Source organism: Miniopterus schreibersii (genome assembly GCF_964146895.1).
Source record: "Miniopterus schreibersii genome assembly, chromosome: 10".
Lineage (NCBI taxonomy): Eukaryota > Metazoa > Chordata > Mammalia > Chiroptera > Miniopteridae > Miniopterus > Miniopterus schreibersii.
The window spans coordinates 21,942,524-21,965,890 of NC_138110.1; the positions used below are offsets into that span (position 1 = coordinate 21,942,524).

General features: G+C 35.9%; 1 protein-coding gene across 3 annotated transcripts in view; it reads left to right on the plus strand.

Moving 5' to 3' along the window:
* The window catches only part of SMAD2 (SMAD family member 2), a 59,996-nt gene extending 46,464 nt beyond the window's left edge, over positions 1-13,532 (plus strand). For 2 of the 3 annotated variants that reach the window (XM_081149648.1, XM_081149649.1), the window contains 6 exons: positions 22-96; positions 4,477-4,530; positions 5,714-5,926; positions 8,511-8,648; positions 8,815-8,959; positions 12,818-13,532. In XM_081149648.1, coding sequence (XP_081005774.1) covers positions 22-96; positions 4,477-4,530; positions 5,714-5,926; positions 8,511-8,648; positions 8,815-8,959; positions 12,818-12,941 — 749 coding nt within the window. In that variant the 3' untranslated portion in view covers positions 12,942-13,532. The remainder of the gene's footprint in view (positions 1-21; positions 97-4,476; positions 4,531-5,713; positions 5,927-8,510; positions 8,649-8,814; positions 8,960-12,817) is intronic. The other variant, XM_081149650.1, reaches the window with a different exon arrangement.
* Positions 13,533-23,367: the final 9,835 nt, after the last annotated feature.

A 23,367-nucleotide genomic window follows, 5' to 3' on the forward strand; every position in this document is an offset into this window, starting at 1 on the left:
ATTTGTTCTACACTTCTGTAGAAACGCCACCTCCTGGATATATCAGTGAAGATGGAGAAACAAGTGATCAACAGTTGAACCAAAGTATGGATACAGGTAAAAATATTCAAAATTCCTCAGTAATTAGATAACCATTTTTGCCTTATTTGAAACTCTCATGAGTTATATTCATAACTCTTAAATTTAGAGAAGTTGGGACACATAAAAAAAAAAATCTTGATTGAATTATGTCTGCACCATCAAAGGGCCCTGTTGTCCATGAAAAATTAACATATGCTGCTCAGCAGAATAATTGGTAAGATTTTCTCTTGTTAGAGTAAATAAAAGTTTGAGGGAACACTGGATACTTCTCCTTTTAAGTATTCTGTGCTTCTGTTGAAAGTTTTAGTTATCCTCTGAATAAATGTCTTTGTGATGAAAGACTATAATTAGCGCAATAACAGATTTTCAGAGGAATTTGGAGGTAAGCGATGGGACTCAACTTTTCAGTGCTCCTTTAACATAATACTGAATTCTGAATTGCAGTAGATTGTTTACAGAAAGTACCTTGTATCTCATCTAATTTAATAAATTTCTAATATTTAGTGATCAACTCCATACACAATGGAGAAAACGTTTTAACATATAATAAATATTGCACACATCAAAGCTTTAAAACAGTTGTTATGTAATAATGTATAACCCAACAGAACTACTAGGTTGCCAGTGAAGTAGCTGTGATGCCATTCTAATTGCCTATTTTGATCCATTCCAACATCTTAGATACCTTAATGTTACAACCTGACAAATTATTTCATCACTTTTCTACAGTTTATAAGTTATTTTTAAATGAATTAACATTAGCAAGTGGAGGAAGGTTGCGGGTGGGCAGGCTTTTATAATAATTCTGTTGTTTAAATCCTTCCATTAGGTAAGGAAGCTTCCACTATAGGTAGCCATACTTACAGCTGTTCAGAGTAGTAGATAACCAAGAAAGATCAATAATCTAATGATTATTAGAAATAATTGTTATATATCTTAATGCCAATGTCTTACTGCAAGTGATATTTGGCTTTCCAAATATATCTTTCTAACATACCTATATATTGAAGAACTGTATTCCTGAATCAGCCATGTTCCTGTTTACCCCATGATGGACAAATCCTCTACATTTAAAAGTGAATGCCATGATAGCCATCAGGGAAATGCAAATGAAAACCATTGACAAACCACTTCACACCTACTGGAATGGATGTGATCAAAAAAGGAGGACAGTAACAAATGTTGATGAGGGATATGGAGAAGTTGGAGTCTTCGCATGCTGCTGGTGGGAGTATAAAAGGGTTCAGTTGGTTTGGAAAAATTTACTATTCCTCAAAAATTAAAATATAGAATAACAATATAATCTAGCAATTCCACTCCTAAATCTATTCCCAAGAAAATTGAAACGTAAATTTGTACACACCCATGCTAAACTTGTATACAAATGTTCATGTAAAAGTAGAAGCAGCCCAATTATCCATCAGATGATGAATAGATGAATTAAATGAGGTATATCCACACATTGGAATATTATTTAACCATATAAAGGAATGAAGTACTCATCCATGGTACAACATGGATGAACCTTGAAAGCATTACATTAAGAAGCCAGACACAAAAGGCCACAAGGATTCCAATTAGTGTACAAATAGCTATTTTATAATATAGCTGAAATGTGGTAAGAGCAGTAAGATGAATATACACAGAAGTCCTTTCCATATCCACACGGAATATGTTGTAAAACTCCCAGTGGATTCCTGAAACTGTGGATAGTACAGAACCCTATATATACTGTTTTTTTCCTACGCATACATACCTATGATAAAGTTTAATTTATAAATTAGGCACAGTAAGAGATGAACAACATAATTTTAAAAAGAACAATTATAACAATATGCTGTAATAAAAATTATGTGAATATGGCCTCTCTTCAAAATATCTTACTGTACTCACCTTTTCACTTAAGGGAAGCACTTTATGGCTTCTCTTTGGCATATCTGAATTTCTCTAGATGTTTTAGCTACAAGTAACATTTTTAAGTAAAATAATTTTTAAGTAAAATAAATGTTACTTGAACAACAGCACTGTGATACTACAACAGTCCATCTGATAACCTAAGCTGCTACTAAGTGACTAATAGGCAGGTAGTGTATATAGTGTAGATGTGCTTGGCAGAGGGATGATTCATATCTCCAGGTAACTGAAACCACAGGAAGTGAAACCATGAATTAGGGGACTGCTACACCTACATATTTACCATTTCTGCTCTTCATTCCTTTGCTATAGACATTTGTCTAGTTGTGTTAGCACCATTTGTTGGAGACTGTTCTTTCTCTGTTGACCTACCTTGGCTTCTTAGGTGAAAATCAAGTGATAATGTATATGTGGGTCTCACATATGGTCTGCTGTCAAGCCAAGATAGTGAGTTCATTTTAGATCATCTATTTTTCAGTTTTACAATTTTCATTTAAACTCTTAATCTGATATTTCCAGTGTCTGGTTTATATGTAGATCTGCTTCTGTTCTCTTGAATATGGGTCAGTGTTTTTCTACTTCTTTGCACTCTCCTGTGTTCATTTAATTGGATGCTGGGTATTGTATATAAGGTAATACTAGAGAGTGACATAGAACTTGTGTACAAAGATACATGCACAACAATTTCTCTAGATGTTTTAGCTACAAGTAACAGAAACTGCTGATTCAAACTAGTGAAATAGGATATTTTTTTTTACTCATAACTGGAAGTTCCAGGCCTTAGTATCAGCATGTATATATGAATAACTGATAGGTTAATTATCAGGTAATCTGTTTGTTTTAAAAAATGTTTCTGAAAACTTCTGTTAGCTAATAAGTTGTTACATTAATTTATTAAAAATTTCATGTGTGATTACAGTGAACCTTTTCTAATCTATGATTCTTTTTATCACATCTGATTGAACTCCTGTTAGTCTAAATTAATGAACTGTAACTACTGGTCATTTCTGGTAAGTATTTAATAGAGGAGTAAACAGTTAAAAATGAAAAATTGGGTAATTTCCTCCTTGTCTCATAGGGGCTTTGTTTATTTTATAACATCTTCAGGAAACAGCAGTGAGTTTTATTTCATTGTTCTAAATATATTTTGACCTTTCTTAGTTGTACCTGTTGGGACTTGCTGACAGATTTTTCAAAATGAGGAACCAAAAAACCATAAGAACTTAATTTGTTATGGAAGACTGTCTCTCTCCTACAAATTAATTTTCACCTGTTCTCTATTTTTTGATTCATTTGTTTTATATGGGGGTTACCATTTCACTGTGTTGCCTGGTATTTTATGTTATGGTTATAATGGTGTGGAGAGGAGAGAGGTACACAGGGATTCTGACCTGTGTTATTCTACATTTACTCTATTGCTGTATATGTGAAGCTTGGGAGCTGTAGGCCATGTTCTTTTAGATAACTTTCCCAAAAGGTATAGAGAATGATTAGAAAACAAAATTTATAATTATATATGATTATTTAACAAATTTACAACAAATGTTTTTCAAATTTAGTTGCATGGGATTGAGCAGTCTCTTTTCTTCTGTGTCTGTCGCTGTACCTTCTTTTTCTTACTTTGTGTATCTGGGCCCCCTTCCCATATTTTCTTGATTAGATTTAGCCTGTTTACATAAACTGGAAGACATGAGTAATTTTTTAAGAAAAAACAACTTACCAAACTGCTCCAGCTATCTTGTCAACTTTTATAGGAGAAATAGAGAAATGTCTTAGAATAAACCGTAGAAAATTTCTAACTGCAAACAACTTCACACAGGATTGCTACCATTTCAGTCTTTCAAAAGGTTGAAAGTAGCCTGAGTATCCATCCATATGGGATTGTAATATATCATAATGGAATGTTGTGCAGCTGATATATAGTTACATAAGTAATTAATAAGGAAACAACATCGGATAGAATAAGTAATATAAAGGCAAAGTTCAGAACTAGATTACATTTGTATGTAAAATTGGGCTCAGAACAAAATCTGGAAAGATACACTGGATTCCTTTGGGAAGGGGAACTCTGGCTAGAACCAGGGTTGCTTTATACTCTTTTTTACCTTTTATATTAGTGAAGCCTCAAAAATTACACTCACATAAAGCATCTGTGTATATATATATATTTTATTGATTGGTTTTTAGAGAGAGAAGAAGGGAGAGAGAGAAATATTGATTTGTTGTCCCATTTATATATGCATTCGTTGGTTGATTCCTGTATGTACCCTGACCGGGGATCGAACCCTCAACCTTAGTGTAGCAGGATGATGCTTTAACCAACCAAGCTACCCAGCCAGAGCCAAGCAGCTGTATATTTTTAATTCTTGAGATGTAAATTATTATTTGTGATCATTTATTACAACCTATGTAATTACTATTTGGTCAGAAGTTCTAGAAATAATTTCACATCTATTTTTAAATTAATTCCTTTTATTTCAGGATCTCCAGCAGAACTATCTCCTACTACTCTTTCCCCTGTTAATCATAGTCTGGGTAAGTTACAAATACTTTTCACCCACTGTTTTTATACTGTATCATTTACTTAAATGTCCTCTCTGGTCATTATTTTATATAAATATATATATATATGAGAAAGGGAACTCAATAAATAGCCAAGTGATTATTCAAATTAATGCTTTTTAAAAATGATATTGGTAATGTGCTTCAATATTACTGAACTTCTTTTCTACTTGCACATAGTATGAGAAATTAATAATCTGTTTATTCATGGAAATCATATCTTTATTCACGGTAAATTTTATGACATAGTGTGACTAGATTTTTGTGGGTATGTTTTTTATGACATATTTTGTAATAGCAATTTTAATATGAGGTGTGTGTATAAATATATTGATATACACATATCACAAATGCGTGCATGTGGTTTCGGGGGCTGTGCATATGTGAGAGCTCGTGTGTGTGTGTGTGTGTGTATTTAAACATTCTGTAGTTTATTTTTGGCCTTTATTTTACCTTGCTATTTTGCAGTTTCTCTTGACACATTTGGAAATTATTCTACAAAAATGGTCAATGTTTTTGAATGATATTCCTTGTGATGGATTATAATCACGATCATAGAGGTTAAATACATGGGATCCTGGTTTTCCATGGAATATATTGATTCCATGTTCTGCTTCTGCTTGCACATTCTTTTTGTTTCTTGTCTGTGCCGGGATTTTTTATTTTTGTAACTAGGGTAACCTATGAGAATCTGATGTTAAAATAGATAAATGTCAAAAGTATGTCATTTTGTATCCTGTCATTATGACATTTTTTCCTTTATTAAGGATTAAGGACTCATTAGTCCTTACTTCAGCTTTATTCCACTTCATCCTACTGAAAATTAGCTTTATTATGTAAATTGATTTACTTTATCTCAGATGGTTTTCTGTTTGAACATGAACTAGTGTAAAACTACTAGGAGAACAAATGATCCCCCATAAAGTCTTAAAAAAAGAGTCTTGCAGAGTGGGTGATTTAATGAGATAGCGGAAATTGAAAATCCAGTATGATCTGTGGAAACTGGAGTTTGTGATGTAGATGTTAGGTCTACTTCCTGAGCTGTTGCCAGGATAGGCTGGCAGAGGGCATGTAAAGATGATGATGTTCAATCTATTCTTGGCTTGATTTGTCACACAGCATTTCTCACTCTTATGGGTTTGGTTTTCCCCCCCAGATTTGCAGCCAGTCACTTACTCAGAACCTGCATTTTGGTGTTCAATAGCCTATTATGAATTAAACCAGAGGGTTGGAGAGACCTTCCATGCATCCCAGCCCTCACTCACTGTAGACGGCTTCACAGATCCATCAAATTCAGAGAGGTTCTGCTTAGGCTTACTCTCCAACGTCAACCGAAATGCTACAGTAGAAATGACAAGAAGACATATAGGTATGTGTTTTTTTCCCTTGTGTGAAAAACCAATGTCATATACTCAAAATGTGAGCATTATGTGGTTTACCACATCAAGAGATTGTGTGCAGAAAGCCTGCCTTCTCTTTGTCAGGTTAAGCCTATAGCTTCACTGCTTTTAATAGATCTGGTGATCCTTTCCTTCTGCAAACTCTTGACTTCTTTTTATTTGCCACCCTTGATACTGAGAGGTCCTTCAATAAATAGGTGCTAAAATAACTACTTTACAGAGTCTGTAGCAGGCGTAAATTGTCGTGTTCAGATTATTTTTAGTTCATTCACATCTCCTAGTTATTGCCCCCGTCAGTGAGTTCATATTTTAAATCTCATTATTCATTTTGAAGCAAGATATCTAAAACAAGAACTATCATTTAATGAAGTTCAAAAAATAGTCAAGAGGATCTCAAAATGTGGTAGTCCCGGCAGCCTTTCAGCAAGCTTGTGAGGTCAAAACTATTTTCATAGTGGTACTAGGATGGTACCACTTCCACTGTCTCACATACATAGTGAAGTATTCAGGAGCTAGATGGCATATGATCTTGCAAGAGATTAAATGTAGACTGATGAGAATTCCAGCACTCTCCTGTTAATCAGACATTTAAGAGATTTGCAAAAATACATTGCTTCTCTTCTCACTAACTTTTTTGTTTGTTTTGCTTTTTGGAAAAGAGTTGTTTTTTATAAATATGGTACTTATGTTAATATGTAGTGAGTTTATTTGATTTTTTAATGAATTAATTAATGAATTTTTTGAATTTTAGTTTTAATATCTAGTTTGGTAAGTTTCCATAGATGTAATCTACATAAACGAAAACTTCTTGGGGTCTTCAGTATTGTTTTTTGACTGAGGTTAAAAAAAATGTTTGAGCACCACTGATATAACTGAAAAGAGTTCTCATCACCTTAAAGTAACTTCTTTTAACAGTCATTTTCTTCTGTGTCCATTGCATGAACCATCATCTATGATAAATAATGTTGGTCACTAAAGAGTGTAAAACCATAGTATTAGGGATTTAAGAGGTCTGTTATTTGGCTCCATGTGCAGTTTCTCAAATCTTGCTTGATTTTTAAATTTTGTGTATCTTGTTAGGGTACCAAGGGTCTGTAGGTGAGGAAGGCCTCTGCATATCCACCCTACTTTAACTAAAATATTTGGGGGTTTTTTGGTGTGTTTTAATTGGGGTTCTGCATAAAAATTGAACAGAAAGTTTTCCTCTACCTTAATCACTTCTGCAGAATTTTTTATTGCTGTAATTATTAGATTATTTTTTTACTTTTGATTTTTAGTTTATTAGGTGGTTCTGGTCAGAGAATATAGCCTGAAAAAAATCTTTTTAGACTTAATGTTTTCCTGACGGTCAAGTAAATGATTATTTTTTTAAACACATATTCTATAGTCATAAGAGGATAGGGCACCAGATTTTGTATTTATATATTAAATCTGGTTTGTTGGTTCTTTTATTCTCTTTTTTTTTTTTTTACTGTGTAACATACTAGCACATGCTTACTAGCCTGAAACTACACAAATTTATTCTCACAGTTTCTGTGCATCAGAACTCCAGGTATGGCTTAGGAGCCTCCTCAGGGTCTCAAAAGAGGAACTCAAAGTATCTGAGCTCTGTCTCATCTGGAGCTTGAGGTCCCCGTCCAGCCACAATTGTTGCAGGGTTCACTTCCTTGAGGTTGTAGCACCGAGGTCCTCATTTCCTGCAGACTCTCAGCTAGAGGCTGCTGTCAGCATCTAGAGTCCACCTACATTCCTTGCCAGGTGGCCTCCTCCATCTTCATAGTCAGCAATGGAGAAGAGTCTCTTGTGTTGACTGTCTGTCTCACTTTGAATCACTTTCACCAGGGACAGCCGAGTCCCTTTTAAGGTTATCACCTGGTTAAGTCAGGCCCACCAAAGATAATCTCCCTTTCTTTAACCTCTTGATGACTTTTTAAAAATACGTTTTTATTGATTTTTAGGGAGAGGAAAAGAGAGAGAAACATGGATATGAGAGAGAAATATCAATCGGTTGCCTCCTATATGCACCCTGACTAGGGACCAAATCTACAATCTGGGCATGTGCCCTGACTGGGCATTGAACTGGCGACCTTTTGATGCACAGGATGGTACTCTACCAACTGAGCCATACTTGCCAGGGCTTGATTTTTATTACCTTTTTGTCTTTAGTGGGATCTTAAAGGAAATACTATTTATTGTAATAAAGGTCTATTTCTCCAAACAGTTAATTTCTTCCAGATTTACTCAGTTTCTTTTACCTATTTTAAAATGTATAACTGGTGTGAAGTTTTTTATTTTACTATCCATGTACTTTTCTACATTGTTTAAATATTTTTGATAAGTATGTATTTTTACAAATCAATAAAATCATTGTTAAGAAATATTTGGGAAAACATACCATAGTATGTTTCAAAGTTAGACTTCAGAAAAGCATAGCTGTGGAAAATGTCATCTAAATACCTTATATTATTTTAGTATTCCTCCAAGAAGATTCTTCCAAAGTCATGCTAAAATAGTAAATGTTATAAAACTAATCCTGTATGTATTTTGTTTTAGGAAGAGGAGTGCGCTTATATTACATAGGTGGGGAAGTTTTTGCTGAGTGCCTAAGTGATAGTGCAATCTTTGTGCAGAGCCCCAATTGTAATCAGAGATACGGCTGGCACCCTGCAACAGTGTGTAAAATTCCACCAGGTATGGATACAACATCAGTAAATCTGTCATTTCTAGTTGCTGTTAACTTTAGGAGCCAGGAGATAATTTGCATGTTCATATTCTAATATCTGTAGCCCTTTTAAAGTTATGTTCTTAACAATGGTACTCTTTTTACACAATTTTTTTTTCCTTTTTGCCATCATAGGCTGTAATCTGAAGATCTTCAACAACCAGGAATTTGCTGCTCTTCTGGCTCAGTCTGTTAATCAGGGGTTTGAAGCCGTGTATCAGCTAACTAGAATGTGCACCATAAGAATGAGTTTTGTGAAAGGGTGGGGAGCAGAATACCGGTATGAAATACATATTCAGTTCTTAAATTTCCACATTATAATTCTTTTTTATTCCATTCTTTGCATGTTCTGGAGTTCACATTTGTCTCTTTTCATTGAGGTTATGGAGTCAGCACATCTTTATGTGAAATAAAAGAAAGTTGGAGGCCTCTAGATTCAAAACATTGCGAATTCCTATGCAATAGGAAGACAGAATTGAAACATATAGATATGTACTGTAACATAATACATATTCTTAAATACAATAAAAGGGGTGTAACAGAAGGATTGCGTCGGTTCATAGAAGGGGAGATGTTTTCACTGGGGCTTACTGAAGGCTTCTGGTAGAGATGGTGGAGGTCATGTAGGTTCTAAAAGATGCATAGTATTTTTGTAGTCAGCTATGAGGGCGTGGCAAATGATCATTCTGGCAATAAAATAGCAGTTCAGTTTGCCTGAAGTATAGAAAATACTGAAGAATAAGGCTGGACAGATAAGTTGAGACCACTTGAATATAAGGCTAAGAGGTGCAACTTTATCCAGTAATAGAAGGGGTACTTGTTAGGTGCCAGGCACTGTGCTGTGTTTTAAATGCAGTATCTCATGTCTTCCAACATTGCTAAGAATTTCTGTTACTATCCTTTCTTTATAAGGTTGCAGTCTTTGTAAATAAAAAAATGGTTCAGACTAATACTTATTTGGAAATAAGCTTAGAAGAGATTTGATAATGTGCCCAAGGACACGTTGTAAGTGGGAGAGACAGGACTTGAGGACGCTCTCCTTGACTCTTGTCCTCTTCTCTGAGATAGTGGCACGATTACATAATTTAGTTTTACAAAAGCAAAATTTCCATCCAGGGGTAAGAGAAATTACAATAGATTGGATTCCACATCAAAGAAAAGGAAGACTTCCTCAGCATCTTAAAGAATGGAATTATAAGTAAAATACTTGATCTCTCTCCACCTCTTGCTTACTCTTTGAATGGCTGCTTAAGAAGTTTATATAGTATAGCAATAGTATTCCTATTTCATTCCACAGTTTGGGCCCTTCAGAATTTATTTCATTTGTACTTCATTTCTGATCTTAAACAAGTTGTGTGAGGTGGTAAGATTTGAGGTCTGTTGGTTGAGTACTTTCATAAAAGTATATTCTGTATTATATATGTATATCCTAAAATGAAGACTCCTCACTATTTTGTCCAAGCTGTATTAGTAGAAAAATTCACTTTGTGACTTTGCTGTAGTTCTTTTTGCTTTAATCATTTCCCTTTTGAGATGTGATACCTCTAAAGAGTGCTGAGTTCTTTTTTCCTTTGGACTTGAATTGACCTGAGTTAATATTAAAATTAGATTCAAATACTACTATCTGGTAGTATTTCAGGTCAGACCTTTTTCCCCCCCTTCAAATGATTAGAATATTGCAGAACATGGTAGAAATTCAGTCGAATTAAATATGAACTGAATAGGTTAGGGAGAATTCCATGTTTATCTATAGGTCTCCTACTAAGAGCAGTTTAAATTGGTAGAGAGAGATACTGCCCTTCATTTACTGTGGACTCTGCCATTCTTTAACCCAGAAATAATTTAAAATCTGTAATTATGAGAAGCACTAATACACGGTATGGTTTTATGGGTGTGGAGTCAGGCACATCTATCTACTTTGGATAATTAAGACGTTTTCTTAAACATTTACAGATAACATCCGATACCCATATATCTGTGAACTGTGGGTAGTTACCAGGAACCTTTTATCTTAAATGACTCTGGATCTGAGGAGATAGATACAACTGTTGGACTTGAAAAACTGTTTTTTTGTATCTTTAATGCCAGCTCCATTCCCAGCATAAAAGTCAGAAATATAGTGGTTAAAGCATTGGCCTGCGCACTGAAGGGTCCCAGGTTCGATTCTGGCAAGGACACGTACCTCAGTTTCAGGTTCAATCCCCAGTCAGGGCGAGTACAGACAATAGATGTGTCTCTCTCACATTAGTGTGTCTCTCTGTGTCTCTCACTTCCATTCTGTCTGAAAAGCAATGGAAAAAATATCCTCAGGTGAGGATTAAAAAAATAAAAAAGGGAATATAGATGTGTAAAGAATTCATATTTTATTGAGAAATGAGTGAACCAGTACTGAAGCAACTAAACAGGTAGGGGGATGGATAATACTTTAAGTGCAATTTTGTGCCCAAATAGATATAGTGACAGCTGCCTTTACTTATTACTTCCCTTCAGTGACCTAGATTAAGAATTATTCCTGAAGATTAAACTAATGTAGTAATAAAATGATTAGATTGAAAACAAACTGGGGAAAAATCCAGAATTCAGCAAATGGCAAAAGGGATTTTGACAAAATCGCTGCCAAAGTCCTGATCTGAGGGAGAGGTGGAACTCTGGAGAAACTGCGTGAAGAAGAGAACAAAAAGAATGGAGGGGAAGGTGTGAAAGATTCAGTCTTGCCTACATCTCATGGACAATGTGAGGCAACTTGTGAAGTGTGCTTGTGCAGTCTTAGGCTGCACAGACAAACATAGTATCTCTAAATCAAAACAAGGCGATGACTCTGTACAAATCAGATTTGGGACTGTTGTGTTAAGTTTTGTGTGTCATATTTTAGGAATGTCTTAGTGTGTGTCTCAGACCCTGAGACAAGGATTCAAGTGCAAAGAGTTTGTTCAGGAAATGGAGGAAATACTGGTAAGGAAGGAGGAAGTAGGGAAGTGAGGTAGGGGAGGGAAGGCAGCCAATACCATTATTAATCCATCTACTGTAGTGGGCGGGCCCCAGCTTATTCCCTTAGGAAAACTTTGGAAAATGGTAAAGAACATTCAGAAATATCCCACCCACAGGGAAAGGAAACAGGACATTTAAGAGCCAGTTCCTGTGTCATGGCTTGAAGGCTGCTCTTGAGGATATTAATTTCCTGGCATTTCTAGTCTGCTACCCATGTGGACAGAGCTGAGAATTTCTCAGGCAGGTAAATGCAGATAACCTGCAGTTGGAAGGCACCTAGAGAACACTGAAAAATCTGAAAGGCATAATGGAATTGACACCCTCTGCTACAGAAAACCTGCATCCTTTGAAATACAGTTTTAAGTTATATTGAGCATGTGTTGCTTGGGGGTGGAATGTTGATAATGGCCTTTTCTCATGTTTGAAGGGTTGCCACATTGAAGAGGCAAGCAAATTTATTGACTTATTGTATATTAAATAAAACAAGATCAGTGCATGGAAGTGACAGGTTGTTATTGAACAATTTGTGATTCCCAGGCAGTAGCCCTTTTTGTTGAAGTACTAAGGGTGTTTGTAACTAAAAGTCTGCATGATGTCCCTAAAAGAGATGATGTTGGCTTTGTCCAGGAAAGCTGAACTACAACTCTTAACATTCTGTGATAAGCTTGGATTGGAATTTTGTTCTGGTATACTTTAACCCTGTTCCATTTAGACTTCATTTGGTACTTGAATGTCTTCTATTCTGTGGTTGATAAATAAGTAGGGTAACTATATATTCCGATTAGCATGGGTCAGTCCTGGTTTATGTCTCTTGCCTGGGCATGATTATTAATAGTGACTGCATTCTCTCATAAAGGTGTCTCATTTTGGATGGTAAATAATAAGGTCACCCTACTAATTTTAATTTGAGGGGAAAGGAATGTTTTTTATAAGTTTCTTTAAAAGAAAAAAGTTGTTGGAAATACTTTGTTAGACTTTGAGGATTGAGCAGTTTTTAAAATAATTAGATATCCAAACCTAATACTTGTTCGAAAGAATTTAGGTTTTAATATATACAACCTTTTACTTTATCTAAATTATTATTGCCTGTAGCTAAACATATTCATGTTCTTTTAATTTCATAATTATTTGCTTGTATTCTTTTAAACAGAAGGCAAACAGTAACGAGCACTCCTTGCTGGATTGAACTTCATCTGAATGGACCTCTACAGTGGTTGGACAAAGTATTAACTCAGATGGGATCCCCTTCAGTGCGTTGCTCAAGCATGTCATAAAGCTTCGTCACCAATCAAGTCCCATCAAAAGACTTAATGTAACAACTCTTCTGTCATAGTATTTGTGTGTGGTCCCCATGGACTGTTTGTATCCAAAAATTCAACCGAGAAAGCAGCACTTGAGGTCTCAACAATTAAAGCACCTTGTGGAATCGGTTTCCTATATTCGAATACTAGATGGGAAAATTAGTGTCTAGAAATACCCTTCCATAAAGGAGGAAGAGAAGATTTTAAAGACTTACTGATGTCTTACTGGGCATAAAATTGAGTGTCCCAAAGGTTTATTAATAACAGTAGTAGTTATGTGTACAGGTAATGTATCATGATCCAGTATCACAGTATTGTGCTGTTTATATACATTTTTAGTTTGCATAAATTAGGTGTGTGTATGCTGCTTCTTGATTTAGGCAAGCCTTTATAAAGTTACAGTACCTAATCTATTCCCACTTCTCCGTTATTTTTGTGTGTCTTTTTTAATATATAATATATATATTAAGATTTTCAAATTATCATTAGGAGCAGATTTCCCTTGTAGAAAAACTAATTTTTCTGCCTTTTACCAAAAATAAACTCTTGGGGGAAGAAAAGTGGATTAACTTTTGAAATCCTTGACCTTAATGTGTTCAGTGGGTCTTAAACATTTATTCTTGTTGGTTTGTTTGTTTACTGCTAAATCTCATTATAAGGAAGCCTTGCAGAAAATCTTTCTAAACCTCTTCTCTGTTCCTACTTTTGTCCTGATACCAAAATAGCATAGCATGACATCCATCGCCAGTGATGGTTGCACTGATAGTGCCAGCACTGGTCACTTCTGGGGTACAGTAAAAATTCATATGGAGTAAGTTGCTTTGTCTTACACCACATTTCAACAAATAATACTTGACTTGTGTGACCTAGCAGTCTATTGATTTATCCTTACACCTCATAAAAAATGCACAGGTGGCAGTATAATTATTTTCAGGGATATGCTACAATTATTTCAGTATATTTATCCTTTTTTAAAAGCCAATCTATAGATGTAAACACTCTTTTTAAAAAGATATTTTAAATATTTCAATAGCAGACCTAGTGCTCTTTGATTTTAGTTTCACTTGATTTAGTTACCAGATTGTTTTATGAATGGACCTTTTGTAAATGTAATTGCTCCTGCAAAATACCTAGAAAAGTGATGCTGAGGTATGGTCAGCAGATAAGGGCCGTCTGTTTTTAAAGTTTGTTGTATTCAACTTATAAAATCTCTTATTTTACGTAATTATTAATCTAGAAGTTTAAAAATCTGGGGAGAAGCAGTTTAGCAACTTTTTTAGCTTATAATTACCTACAGTCTGAGCTGTTCTTAACTAATCCTGAATATATGGTTGCTATTAGAACTGACCACATTTTATGCTCTGCAGTGAGAGTCCAGAAGCTGTGTGGGTAGTCCATTCTGCAGCAAGTAACGCTTAAGTCTAATATTAAGTCATTGCTGTTTAAACATTTTGTTTGCATCTCGATAGAAATGAAAAATAACCACTCCTGGTGTCCCCTTCTAGTAAGTTTTTATATTTTTAAAATAAATATCTTAGGTACTTGTTCTTTGAAAACATAATCACCTGTTTCTACAGGTGTCATTTTCAGTACTTTCAGCATTTGGTTGTTTTCTGTTAAGTATTCCTCACTTTCCAATATTTGTGTGTACATGTATGTGTTCTTGTAAACTTGTAGTGTTTTTTTACTTATTTAACAAGTATTTACTGCTCACCTGTTATATGTGCGAGGAACTTTCTTAGCCTTTGGGTTAAGGTGAACAAGACAGTATCTTCTTTGCTGAAACAACAGTTGCTATAACTCTTTATCGGCTTCTTTGTCTGTGAAGGAAATAAATAGGGTGACAGAGCATAAGAGAGTGAGGGCTTCTCTAAGGAGGTGTTGCTTGAGCTAACACTGGGCGTGAGAAGGAGCAAGCTGCATGGAGAGCCAGCGAGACAGGCATTCCCAACAAAGAGAAGGCACCCATGCAAAGGCTCATTTTAGAGGGAACTCATTCTGGGTATGAATGCTTTATATGAACACCTCTACGCAGATCCAAACTTGAGAATTAGAATGGTTCTACAACTTGTAATAGTCAAAGGTGGCCTTATTTTGTGATAGACTGCTTCTTATGTCATTCTCAGTGATACTTCTTCAAGCTCTTGCTGTAAAGTGTGTCATTTGCACAGTCAGTACCATTTAACAACCCCTTCTTCAGATCTGCCTTGGGCAAGTTTTCACTATTGTAGTGTCTGGCTGCTCACCTCCAGACTTCCCGCTGCCCGCTAATTACTACTTCTACAGTGCATCTTGTGATTTGTGTAAATGTCCCAGTTATTACCACTGTCAGGTCTGCTGGAGATAACCAGGGGAGCCTCTGCCCCTTGGAGGTGTTTACTTGAGAACTTGGGAACAGTTCTGGGAGCAGAGAACAACTTTTGAAACTAGTAGAAGGTCTTGGCAGTCACTCTTGCATCAGTATGTTCAGCGACGCAGTGTCAGCTACAGTACATCATAGTGGAGCACTGCTCTGCAGTTATGATGGGGTTCTTTGCAGCATGAAGCTGGGACTCAACTTGTAGGAAACACCTATGTATTAAACAGTTATACCTGTCAAGCAGTTGACTTCATGGTGGTGGCTACATTTTTGTGGATATATTTAATGGTCATGGTTATGTTTGTTTTTTACTTATTTATTTCTGGAATTTTCCAGACCATGGTAGACCCAGAATAACTGAAACCACAGAAAGCAAATCAGCAGATGAGGGTATAGTTAACAGAAAGACCAAATGAGCCTATTTACATTAGTGACACAGATGTTTTTAAGCAATACCTCCCTAGAGTTTCTTTGAAGATGTTGAACCCCAAAAGCATTTGTTTGTATGCTTCTCTTCTTCACGTTCAGGTAGTCCCCCAAATATACAGCAGTTTCCGGGCTGTTCACAATTCCAGTTTCTTGGAGTATTTTAACGAAAGAGTATCTGCAGTGCCCAAGTAGTAATCCTAGCCAGTGGCTTTTTCCCATATTTGCTTTTCATAATGGGATGCTGTTTTTGCATTCTGTTTTGTCTGCAGTGGCCTATTAACCCTTCCTCCCGCACCCCCTTTATAGGGGCTCTTTTCATTCTTCTAAATGGGGAGATATCCTTTCTGTTGAATTTTGTCTTTCTTTAAATTAGCAACATTAGTTATGAATTTCTCCTTCACAGTGCTAGTAATTTCCTCAATTTAACAACGTGAGAACTGAAGGACCATGCTCTCTATCACATTTAGGCGAATGATGGTTTTCACAGTGGATTTGATTCCATAGAGACTCCTTAGGGTTGGCCTTGGAAATTGGAGGCTGGTGATATTCCCACTGATTTTGGCTTAACCAGTGGCAGCTTCATTTTAATTCCACGTAGACTTCTTTAAAAAAAAAAAATTTTTGCTTAAAAAAAAGGGTTGAAAAGTTTATAACCACTAGTTAAAATGAGAAAAACTGGATTTCAGTCCACTTTTTGGAATAACTCTGCTTGTGTTCTTTTCTCATCCCACTTTAAGAAACTTTCCTGATTAGGTTTGAACTAATTATGCTAATTATACATTTTGGTATAAATTTCTTTCATAAACATTTATCTATGCCTGTTCTTTACCCAACCATTGCGATAAGCATTGAGCAATAAAAAGATGGCTGGGATTTGGTCCTTACCCTCAAGCTCTGCTTAGTCTTGTGGGAGTTACTTTCTTTCTCTGGACCTGTCACTTTGCAAGAAGAAAATCTGCCTAGTTTTTCTTGAAAGCTAGTCAGTCTTATTCTGTACTCTTCCTCTATTCTGTATTCCAAGTTTATATTTGCAAGTTGTTGAATACCTAGGGTGGTTTTTGTTTTTGTTTTACCTTAAACCGTATCCAGTTTTGCTTATCAGTCTTTTAACATTGTCAGAGTTTCTCCTTTGTTAAAATTATTGTAATTTCAGTTTATTTGTACCTTTATTGTCAGTTTCGTCAAGACTCATACTTTGAAGGTGAAATACAGTCAGTCTAGTATCTTGCTAGTTGAAATCAAACGAAAGAGTGTGTATACCCAGTTGGTTTCTCTACCTCTTCAAAAACTGTCTAAATATGCTTTTAGGATCCTTCTGTCTTTTAAAAAAATAACATTACTTTGAACATTCATTCAATAATAGGAACACTCCTGGTTGATGGTGGGATATAAAGTAACACAAGACAATCTTTCCTGCACTTAAAATTTGTCTCATGTGCAGCACTTGCTTTCACAGCCAGACATTCCAGTTTCACAGTTTGCCCCACTCCATTACCACCAGCACCCCTACCGCCACGTCCCGTATCTCTTTAGATAACTGAGTAGTCTGTGGACATAGAAACACACAGTCTTTTTTTTTCCCCACTCTGATCTAATGCATTGATGTCTAGACATAACAAATTATTGCCCATTTTCTTTCCTCCATGAGCTTTACTTTGCTAAATCCTTCATATTTATCAGCTGACTTTTATTCTTTCTCCCCTTCTCTTGACATGTGTCCCTAATGGTTTTACCAGCTGCCCTCTTCCTTGCCAACCATGTTTTATCTGCATACATCAGAATGTTTCTCCTTTGACTTTTTTATTAAAGACCAAAATGGATGGTGCTGTTCATACTGAGGGCTCTAATTTCTGCATGAAGGTTGATGTTCAAATTGGTCAACCACTTGACAGGAGAACTTCTCTCCAGTTTAATGTCTTTGTGACTAGCAAATAGCAGATTCTATTTTAACGTATGTTTAGGATTATGAACTTTTCTGGCAGGTGCAGCCAGTGATCTTCCTACAATACTAGCCCTGTTTCCTCCTCGCACCATATTGGACAATCAAGAGTAACGATCATAGTGTGTGGTCTCTAGAGGTCGTCAGAATCCTACTATTGAGTTCCTTTCATATCTTCCTTTTCAAGCTTTCCATGAATATTTTGTCTGTTCAGACTACTTTTATGTATGGGGATTAAGGGACAAATGATCTCTTGGTGTGGAATTCCTGTGTTTGTAGCCTCAGCCAGGAAATGGGAACTGTACTAGATCTAGATGGCCTTTATGAGAAGAACTTGTCTAACATGGTCACATAATTTCTTGAGTAGGGTCTGTTTTATCTTGGATATTATAGCTAACTTTATAGAGAGAATAACTGCCTTAAATCTTCTTAGTAGGAAATAAACTATATAATGTGTGTGTATGGATTTATATATACATACATGTACACTCATAGAAAAACCTTAACAGTAAGGATCATTCATCTGCATATATTTTTAAAATGTTGAATGCTTCTGTTGTTTCACTAAAAAATTCTTAATTTGCTTTCAGACATTTTCCTTTCATGGACAGACCATCAGAGTATAATTATTTTTCTGCCAGAGTCCTAATTTGGCAATTCAGTTAGTATGCCATTTTAGGTGCAATGACAATTAAGAATCATAACTGGAATTCATTAACATAAAATAAAGCTCTGCCATATACCCCCTCATTAAATAATTATACACTCAGTGGTCTCTGGAAGGTACTAACAATGTTAGATTGTAGCTCCCCACCCCTGCCCTTAATTCTTTCCCCTTTGGTGTAGATAACTGCTTAAGACACCCTGGGAAGTACCACTACCAAGTTAAGTTGTCCTGTATTAAGGGTAGCCTGAAGATGGTACAGACCTGATTTTCTTAGCTGTGCCCAACAGAAGTGGACTTTCCAATGTACTTTGGGCCATCTCTAATTCACAGATCTGACTAGAGTATATTAGCCTCAGTTAATTTCAGTATCAATTGTTTTGCTGCTCTGAGATCCATAATAGACTAAATTTCACCATTAGTTGAGATGTAAGGACCCCTTGAAAGAATAATGCCACTGATAATGGGAGTGAGAAGGATTTATTAACTGTACACAAAGGACTTTTAGATTTTTCCTGCAAAAAAAATTCCCTAAAAATGATGTTCTGCCCTCCAAGGCAGGGGGGGAGAAAGCTCTTAATTTCTCCAAAATTTCCAGTTTGCTCTTTTGAGTTGGGAATAGGGATTTGCTTCCTATTTCTAATAAAAAGATAATTTATGGAATAATGAAATCCATAATATATTGATGTTAAGAACAAAAGTAAAGTTTTAGAATTATAAAAATAACATTTTCCATTTCACACTCTACTGTTCTTTCTCCCTCTGGCTTTAAAGCTTTTGGCTATTTTACAGTGTTAGTCACTAGAGAACTTGCCATATTTCTGGTTCTAAATTAAGTTCTACCCTTTACAATGCTGTAGCATAGAGTTGGTTCTAAACATTTGTAGGAATAGAAGTCCTTCTAAAGTCTTTTCTTCCAAAGAGAGATTCCTTTTCTGAATAAGTCCCTAAAAAAATATCTGCTTGTCACTTTCATCATTATTCACAATTCTTGGATTGTTCAAACAGAAAAAAAATACTGGTGAAAGAATAGGGTCTTTTTCTCCTGAATGTATGTACCTGCTTAAGAATGTAGTAATTTGTTGGTTTATGTAACTAACATATACACAGATTAAACTGGGAGAAATAATTATCATATATGTAGCAAGTAGGTAATATGCATGATTTAAAGTTTTTTTTAAAACCCTATTTCTTGGCAAAATGCAGAACCCAAATTGGTCATTTCTTAGACCACCTTTACCTCAGGCTTCATTTTTGCTTTTTTGACCCTGACCTTTAAGGCATAAATATTTGTATCTTTTTATTAGTGATAGTGAAGCTGTGACACTAACCATTTTTATACAAGAGGGCAAAACAAGAAAAACTAGAGAGATTAAGGTGAAAGCAGTTCTCAGTTGTTGAATAAGATCACAGCATTGTAGGCAAAATAAAAATTTTGTATCTGAGAATATTCTTTTTGACATTTTCCCCCAAGGCCAGACCTTCTGGTGGAGGGAGCACTATTAAAATTAACATAATTCAGGGCCTTTGTATCTGAGGGAAATAATCTCCAGTTGGTAGTCTTCTTTTCAATATATGAAGCAAGAATGTGGGAAATAGCTGGCAACAAGTATTTTCACCTAAAAATAGAATATGAAAAGACATATAAAACTGGATTATTCATTTAGCTCTGAAAATTTCAAAAAGATACAGCAAAATACTGTATAACCGGACAAAAACAGAATCGTTAGAGGATTTGTCTGAAAACAGGTTGCAGGGATGAACTTATATACATTGCTCACAAATTTGCTTAAGTACCACCAACTATTCTTAAAGTTGACACCATTAAATAAGATATTTATGGACTTCATAGGAATTAGCCATTAGCAAGTGCCCAAAAAATATTTTTGAGCTGATGCCCACATAAGTAGACTTATGCTCTTGAAAAATTATATCTTTTCTCTAGAGTTACCAAGGGAGGAGTGTTGTTTCTAGGGGGAGCAACTGCCCTGGGGTGCCTGGGACTGGGATCCACTGGATGTGGCATTTCCAGCGCCAAACCCAGCAAAGTCCCAGGCATCCCAGGAGAAGCTGATCACCCCAGGTATTCTTGTGATTTCCCCATACTCCCTTAAATGCTGTAATAGTTGTGGTGAAATTCAGCTGCCCTGTGGCTGTCAGTGTTTCTGATATTTGGATATGTGCCCTTCAATCACTTATTACTGTGGATGGAATGTGAACTTCCTAACAATAGCTAGTGACACCAGCATGGTGGTGAGACTAACACTTAGAAATCCAAGGAAGGTAACTAGTGGTTTAATGAGGTAGAGAAGAGGCAACTAGATAGCTAAGTTTTTCAGATCCTGTGTGTATATGTAAGTACAAATCACACTTTTATGGGGTTAAAGTAATCTGAAACTTAAATTTTTCACAATGAAAATTGGTGGTGTGGATTTCTTCTCTCTTGAGGGAAAATACGGCCTGTGATGCTCTGTCCTCTACTACATTCCCCAGACTATCCTGCTCAAAAAGCCAGAATTGTGGTGTTATATATATATACATTGTATTGAGATTACTAAATGCATCAGCCACTGGCAAGTGAACGAGTTGGTGTCCTGATCCAGACTGAGCTGTGCCCTCAGTTCTGATGGCCTCCTACTCCTCAGGTGCTTACCAGCTAGAACACCGACCATGGGAGGTGAGATTTTTCTAATACGGCATTAATTTTGTAATGCAATGTGATGGATGCAGAGTCTGTTCTTGTTTCCCTGTGGTAGTCCTCAGAGACTGCATTCTCTGTGCACTGTGATGTAGACGGTAGATGTGTTCTTTGTAAGCTTTAATCCTATGATTGTCAAAAGTACAATGTTCCATTTTTTTAAAATTAAACAATAAGCTGAGGCTTTATTGCAGCTGGTTTTCAATTTAAAATTGTGAAATACTGATTTTCTTTCCCCCTACCCACACCAAATATTTTAGTCTATTTAAAGTACAAAAAAAAAATAGTTTTACTTAAGAAAACATTGCTTAAATGTTCTGTGATTTCTGGTCAATTTTTATATATATTTGTGTGTGTCTGTACGTGCTTTCACTTTTTACCTTGTTTGCTCTCTACCTGTGTTAACAGTACTTTCACCTTTGAAAGGTCAGTTTTTCCTAGCATTAAAACAAAAAGCCATTTGAGTTGTTTACCATGTTATTATGGGACTAATTTTTAATTGTTTTAATTTATTTTGATTTAAAATTGAACTTTTTTAGAGGGGGTTATATTTTGCTGTCCATGCCCTAAATTATATGGAAACAAAAAAATTCTTGTGTGTATTTCATATAATGGAGGTCTGATTAAGAATACATCTTTTTACTTTAAGTTTGGTGTTATATAAGAAATTAATCCCATGCCCCTGGCAGACAGATATGCATTGCTTAATATACCCCCCCCCCACGCAGCACATACCCGACAGTGCTAGTAAGTTATGCATTTTAGTTTATTTCAGAGTGTGCCTGTGCCAAATTAATGATCTATTCTGTAAATAAAGACATAGTTGAAGGTAAAATTCACATTTACTCTCAAAATGTACTCTTAGCAAAAAAGAAAATGCTATTTTTGAGAATACTCCTTTGAAAAATATTAAGTGAGACATAGTGTGGTCATAATTAGCTCTGTCGTCATCGTGAAATAATTGAAAAACTTAAAAAGTCTTTTTAGATCAACCAAACTTCCTTTGTGTCTTGCAGGAGCTCAGTTCCTAGTATGAATCAGTAATTCTTTGGTTAGCAGACCGTTTTCTTCATGCCATTTAAAACATGCTTTAGGATGCAACAAAAGGGACCTCAAAAGCTGATACACTACCCTACCCGGTATTGAACAGCCCGAAGACTAGCATGGATTTCATTAACAATTTTGTATTGGTAGAAAACCTTAAGTAGCAAATTCTGCTTAAATTGTTACACCATATTCCTCGGTAAACAACCTTAAAGGAAACTTCCAACACTGAACTTAAAATATCACTTCAGTTGACAGACTAGCAGAGATACTTTTCCATTGTCACTTCACCCCAGGAGCATTCCTGCCAATCAGCCTGTTAGTGACACTTGTTATCTGCACTGGGAGATGTTTATAACAACCCTCGTGTCTAATGGCACCCAACCCTCAAGAGGCTGAAGCATGGGGGAGAAGTATTATGTTGTATGTTTGGGCTGTCTCCTCGTTGGTGAATCCTTTTTTCCTCCGTGCTTCAGAACAGATCACAAGCCCCTTAGTGTGGGAAGCAGGCATGTTAATGTCAACAGATGTACGCCAGTGCAGTCATTGCAAGCACCAAACAGGAGTCCATGCTAATTTGCTACTCGAGCATAGTCACACCCTGCAGTTGTCCAGCTTCCTTTTTAACAGACACTTGTCCTTTTTATCAAAATAAACATGATGAAGCCAACCTGAAAATTCAGTTCACAAATGAAGGAATTCAGAAGAAAAAGTCAAAAGCACACATCAAAGCTATTTCCTTCTACAGTGAGAGCGGTATGGAAATACTTGTTGAGTTCATTCAACCAATAAAAAGCAAAAGTCGTGCTAGTTTGCACATAGGAAGGCAGAATACTTGGCCACGTTAATAGAAGGCAAGAATATTGAATCATTTATGGGTGACAAGTTCAGCGACAAGCTGAAACAGACTAAGCATGCTCTTTAAGAAGGTACAAGAGTAGAATGTGTCACTGTGCTCTAGTTTAAGCTACGTGACATTATTAGTTTATAGAATACATGGAGTTTGAGATAGGCATTTGCCACTCTTTACAGTCTGCAATAGTTTTGTTGGCTGCCTCTGCACCCTCCTTCATACTATGTGATGATAAAGTCGCTTCAAAAATTTGTCAAGTAGTTGAGGGAAGATATCACAGGGGAAGAGAAGGTGCTTCTGAAAATGTCCTGGAAGAAGACACCACTGGAGCTCGGTCTTTAAGGTGTATTGAAGTGGGATAGATGGAGAGGACTTTTGAAGCCAGTCAAAGTGAGGTCTTGGAACAGAACTCT